This window comes from Phoca vitulina, unplaced genomic scaffold (assembly GCF_004348235.1).
Source record: "Phoca vitulina isolate PV1807 unplaced genomic scaffold, GSC_HSeal_1.0 scaffold29, whole genome shotgun sequence".
NCBI classification, from domain to species: Eukaryota; Metazoa; Chordata; class Mammalia; order Carnivora; family Phocidae; genus Phoca; species Phoca vitulina.
In genome coordinates, this window is record NW_022589732.1 from 17,808,810 (window position 1) to 17,814,809 (window position 6,000).

The following is a 6,000-nucleotide window of genomic DNA, read 5'->3' on the forward strand; positions in this document are numbered from 1 at the left end:
AGACGAGAAAGCTCTGAAATGACAGTAGGGATGGTGGCGCACGGCTGTGAGTACACCAAAAGCCACTGAATCAGACACTTTGGGTGGACTGCATGGTATAGGAATATATCTCAATAAATCTGCTAAAAATAACAGTTATGTTTCCTAAGTTGCCACGGTTCTTCTGTAGAGCACTGACTTAACGTACACCGCTGCACTGCACTAGAAGCAGCTTTCTAGACAAGCGGTTTGGGCAAAACGTACAGACCATACACCAAGGTGCACGGCAAACTGAACCCCGATCCTGTGGGACAGCTCCAGGGGTGGGCGCCGCCCCCTCCAAGCCCAGACATGAACACTTACACGTATTTGCTGGGGATCTGGCCACGCTGGATCTTTTGGGCATTCTCGTCCAGCTGCCAGGCCATCCAGGACCCAAATGTGCCCTGAGGCAAGGTGTCATCCACGTAGAGGATGTCATCTTTCTTAAAGCTCAGCTCACGCTCCACCTCCGCCAGCCGGTCATACAGGGCCCTGGGCCAGGAGACAGAGGGAACAGGATCAGGAGGAGGCTACCGGCTGCTGGAAGACCAGCCAGCCGCACGCTTTGGCAGCCAGTCTCCTGAGACAGCTCTCCTGCTCTGAGCTTTCCCCAGACCACGATCAGGACCCACCTCTCCCCATGCTGGGGGCAGTTCCCAGAGAAGGGAACCCCTGGCTTTATGTAACAGAACAACGTTGTCTTGCCTCCCCTAAGACTAGGGGCTCCCTGGGGACGAGGGCTGCCTCACATCCATCAGATACAGAACGTCTTGCCAAGGACCATATCCCGTCTTCCAAATGGGCCTTCCCTCCCTGCCGCCAAGTCAAGGTCAATGGTTCCTATAGAAGGGAAACTCTCCAGGATGGAAATATGTCACCTCCCACCCAGGAGGGTGTCCTAGAGACAGAGACCGTATCTCACAGTACACAGCTGCTCAGTGCTTTTTCCTTTCTGTGGCCTCAGAGCTTAGGGAACATGAAGGAAGCTAGAGCTCCTTCTAGAAAATACCTGGTGCCTGTGCCCACCTGCACACAAGTCATACCGTACTTCGGGCACGCGCATGCCTTGCTACTCACACACACCGCAGATGGATCTGCCGATGTGGGGCGGGGGAGACCAGGAGAGGAGTGCAGCGCACAGGAAAATGGGGCTCTGCAGCCTCAAAATTTCCCAAGCCCCAAACCCTAAAGAGGGAGCCCATGTGGTCCTGCAGGCCCTCAAGCAAAGTTTCCCTAAGTCACAAGCCGTGAGCACGTGGTTTGGGGCCCAAGCAACAAGGACCACAGTCCGGCCCTCTGTGTTGCAGAGACACTCACCAGGACCAGTCTCCTCAGAAGGCACCTCCCCTGGCCCCAAATCCCTGGAACCCCTGGCCCCTGGTACCTGATGTAGAAGCTGTCGCCAGGCAGGCCCCTGACCTTGGTGAACTCCTCGGGGCGGTACTGCACCTTGAGACGGACACTGTCCTTGGGCTTCAGCATCTCCACGTAGACCTCCTCCACAGTCTTATTGCGCACATCCAGACTGCCATACTGCACAAGGACAGGGGACTGTGCTCAGAGGGCAGAAGCCAGGGGCGCCTCCGGCACCAGTGAGCGGGCGGTTGTGGGATAAGGCCGAGATTTAAGATCCCCTTCATTGGGAATCTGCATGCCTCGCCTCTGCAGGTAAGGCTGAGTCCTCTGCCAGGGTCTGCTGGCCTGTTTTTACAGCCCTCACTTGCTTATACCACCTTTTGCTTATACTACCCGTGTCTTTGAATACCTATGAACCATCTCCCCCATCAAACGGGAGACCCAGCAAGAGGGAGAGGACGCTCCATCAGACCATGGTCCTGCTGCTGACACAGTAGAGGATCCTCCCTCCCGACACCAGTGCCCAAGCCAGGGCCCCGCTCACGGCCCTGTGACCCGTCCCCAGGGTCCTGGCAGCATTCAGCACCACCAGGGGGCGCCAGGCACGACAGCCACCCCGTGCTGCTGGAGGGTGCAGGAAGCCCGCGGGGCTGGCAGGGAGGGGCGGGGCCTGCCGCTCAGCAGCTCAGAACTCACCTCGAGGATGAGGTCTCCGGGCACAAGGCCATCAGGGCCCTTGGCAGAACTGTCATCCTCCACCTCCGCCACGAACACCCCGTGCAGGTTCCCTCCACATAAATGGACTCCAAGCTCCAGCTGGGATTTTTTGATGAAGACGACTCGCGGCTCTGGGGTCTTCTTGTTGACATCTCCCACCATCCTTTGGGGAAGGAAAAGAAAGTCCCTCAATCACACACAGGGGGAGCAGGGCGTGCAAGACTACACAGTGGCTAATGCCCCGGCAGTTTTCCCTTTACTCCGTGAGGTCTCCCGGCGCTCCCATCCGGGTTCTGGCTCTAGCGACTTAGTTTACAGGCTGGAAGCTGAGGTTTGTAGAGGTGAAAACACGGCCCCAGTTGAGAAAGCCAGCTGGGGACCGAATGAAAACCAGTGCCCTGCTTTCTGGCCCAGCTGTCCATCGAGTGCCGTGGGGCTGCCTCTCTCCCCACCTGGACGGCACCTGTTCTCCTAACCCTGTTCTGCCTGAGGAACGTCAGAGCCAGTCTCACAGCCCAGGGCACAACAGACCACTTGGCAACGTGTACGGAGCAGCTTCTCTGGCCCAGGGACTGTGCTACGCCACCAAGAGGGGGCCCCTGGCCATCGGGGAACTCACAGCACAGTGAGGGAGACACTGGTGAGCACTCGGAGGGGAGGAAACGGGACAGCGATGGGGACCTGGGGACAGGCCAGCTGTGGTGACCGCATCCAAGTCCCAACGTGACGGATCCAGGGCAGGAACGCAGAGCGGGCCTCGTTCTGAGGGAGGCCAGGGCTTGGTGCGGGCCTACGGAACGATGGCTGCGCGCCCAGGCCCGTGCGGCCCTCTCCCCATCTTCCCTCTGGCTCCTGTGCATGCCCTGCCTCCTCCTGCCCTCTGTCCATGCCTCCCGCTCCCCCCATGTGCACAGCTAACCCCTGCTCACCCTGAACGTGTTGACTTAACTGGCTCTGCTCCCTGCCACACTCTTGCTCACTGCCCCGCGTGACCTGCCCCGGCCCTCCCAGCACGTGCTGCACATGCCTGGACACTGGCCTGTCACCCTCTAACCCCGGAACTCCCTGGGGGCGACCGCTGGTGGCGGCCACAGCCCAGGACCTGGCTGGGTGGAGACTAAAGACAGACCACGAGTAACTGAGAAAAGGAGGAAAGGAAGAGAGGCAGAGCTAGGAACAAGTCAACGAGGAAACAAAAGAGAAAAAACAAGAAAGTGAGAAAGGGCAGGAGGGCGGGAGGAAAGGAATGGCATGCTTCCCACCCCAAGGCCTGACAGCCTGCTATGTGGCCGGCCGCGGCCCTGGGGGGGAGGGGGGGATGCCGGCAGGGTGTGCTCAGGCCACGACCACGACCGCCTGCCCCACCCCCCAGGCCGGCGCGCACAGACAGAAGGCTCACAGCACGCGTTGGCTGACCTGGAAATGGGGGTGCTCTGCTTGGCCGGGGGGGTGCCAGGGCCCTCCTCCTGCTCCATCAGCGGGTCAGTGACAGAGGGGTGCTCCGGGGCGGTGGTACTGCTGCCCTGGAGCGTGGAGTGGGTGCTGGCAGGGTCCAGGTGGGAGCTGGGGACGGAGGGCAGGAGGAGTAAAGAGCAGCCCGCGGTCCCCGGCCGTCCTCAGCCACCCCCTCTCCGGTGCTGACCATGGCTAGGGGGGGTGGAGAGCAGGGACTGGGTCAGGGGCTTGGAGCCCGGAGAAGAGCAAATGCCTTGGGAGCTGGGACTCAGGTCGTCCACCCTGTAGGATCTGCCTGTCCTCAACCTGGGGATCCTCTCTGAAGGTGTGGGCTGGGGGCCCACAAATTCACCGTCCCTTTGCCTCCGTTTGTGCATCTTGTCCCCCCTTGGCTGAGCTGCGCAGTGCTGCGTGGCAGGGGCAGGTCTCCCCCTTCTCCCGCATGCCCAGCAACCCACAGCTCAGGGGCAGACATGGACAGGGGGCCAGAACCCTCTGTGTGAGAATCCCGCCCCCAGGGCCTCCGTTCCTGGCTACCACACACCTGTGGGGGGGGCTTCCTGCTGCACGGGGGGAGGGGATCCAGCCATGTGCTTCCACACCCTACACCTCACATCCTCCTCCTCCTCCATGTTCTTTTTCCGAAATCCGGGGCTGGCCAACTCTCCTCTTCCGGCCGCTGAATGGCCGGAACTCACAGTCAGCCCCCGGGCTGCACCCTCTGTCCTGCCCCAGCCTGGACGCCCCCCATGGGAAGCCCAGGCGCTCACCTGGACCGAGAGTGGCTGCTGAGCTGGTGCATGTGTGGGTTGTACTGGGCCAGGATGGTGACAGTGTCACACTGCTGCCCAATGATGAGCCGGGCCTGCTGCTCCGTGGCGCTCCGCAGGTTTATGCCATTGAACTAGGGAACATCCAGAGCACGCTCAGTGACGCGGTGGGGGCTGGGGACCGGGGAAGCACAGCTCTTCCCAGGAAGGGAGGAGAGGACGGAGAGAAGAAGGCAGTGCGAGGGGCAGCTCTCACTCACCTCAAGTAACTGATCCCCATACTCCAGGCCGGCTTGGTGAGCGATGCTCCCCCCTGTCACCTTGGAGACGTAGACCCCACCCTTCTCTCCACTCACGATGGAGATGCCCAGCGGCTCCGAGCCCTTCTGCAGCTTCACGTGACGTGGCTCCTCTGCATAGGGCCTTGGAACAGAGCCAACAGTTGCGGGGACTCAGACACAATGGAAAGGTCTGGGGCAAGTATGCAGTCAGACATGCAATCACCTATGCAGGAAAGGCCAGGGACCCCCAGATGCTCCTATAATGACGAGCTGGGTAGGAACGCGATGACCCCACCTTCGTGTGGCAGTAATAGGCTTTCCCGCAACCTCATGCAATACAAACACAACACCCCCCCAATGGCCAAAGAAGCGCCCAGTCCCAAAGACACAGAGAATGGTCCACACGAACTATGAACGCTGACACAGGCAGGGAAAAAGCACAAAGAGTTTCATAACGTGAGAGGAGTTGCTGTAACAAAATGTGCAATGAACAAACCCTGGTGGGGTCTCCAGACTCCCCAGGAGGAAAAGAAGTGGCTCCTGGGACGACGGTCACCCGGAAGAAACAATATAAAGTATCAGTTTTTATAACTACCAGTATATATAGTGATGTACAATGACCACGGAAATGAAGCCGCTGCAAACCCAAGCCATTAGAAAGGGAGTGGGGAGGCTGGGAGCAAGGCGGGGACCATGCACTTGCTAGCCCGGGGGGGTGGGGGGGTGGGGAGCCATCCGCCGTGACAAGGGCACGAGGGGGCTTGGGCAGGGGCCTCATGTCAGGCCAACCTCAGACTCCTCAGGGAGGAGAACCTGGGCCTGGAGGCCACGGGCACTCTCAAGAGAGATCTGTGGTGGTGGAGACATCTGGAAGGTGCAAAAAGTTAGAAAGAAGAGAGGGATGCTCAGAGAAGGATGACAGACGCCTGGAATCTAACAGACAGAAAGGCAGCCAGGTGATGCAGAGCTGTCCCGGGAGGACTGTGCTGCATGCTGCCCCTAAGCTTTTCCCACAGAACAAAATCATAGCCAAAGGTGAAGGGAGGAGCCAGCCAGACTGCCACATCCTTGGGCTCCCCTCCAGAGCACGTGGATGGGGACAGACGTGGGTGGAGACAGACTCACGCGGTGATGGACAGCCAGGCCCCTGAGCCACCTCTCCCCTGCCACCCAGAGGCACAGCAGTCTCTCCAGCTCAGCGGGCCTCAGGCTGGGACCCCACCGCCCAGGGCCCAGTCCTCTGGCAGTCTGAGATCAAACTCCTTCTTGACTTGTCCCTTCACCTCTCCCGTTCCCAAACTCACCCGCACCACAATGCCCTTCCAGACTCATCACATATCACAGTGCCAGGTAGTTTGGAGTTATAAGGGCCCTTACCCAGCAGGGTATATATATATATA

The 6,000-nt window shown here is 59.7% G+C and overlaps 1 protein-coding gene across 3 annotated transcripts in view; it reads right to left on the minus strand.

The window, feature by feature from the left end:
* Positions 1-6,000, minus strand: part of DLG5 (discs large MAGUK scaffold protein 5) — a 218,555-nt gene that overhangs the window by 114,535 nt on the left and 98,020 nt on the right. For 2 of the 3 annotated variants that reach the window (XM_032423550.1, XM_032423549.1), the window contains exons 21-26: positions 4,580-4,742; positions 4,320-4,453; positions 3,511-3,657; positions 2,074-2,257; positions 1,406-1,554; positions 343-513 (exon numbers count right to left, since the gene is read on the minus strand). In XM_032423550.1, the coding sequence (XP_032279441.1) occupies positions 343-513; positions 1,406-1,554; positions 2,074-2,257; positions 3,511-3,657; positions 4,320-4,453; positions 4,580-4,742 (948 nt within the window). The remainder of the gene's footprint in view (positions 1-342; positions 514-1,405; positions 1,555-2,073; positions 2,258-3,510; positions 3,658-4,319; positions 4,454-4,579; positions 4,743-6,000) is intronic. The other variant, XM_032423551.1, reaches the window with a different exon arrangement.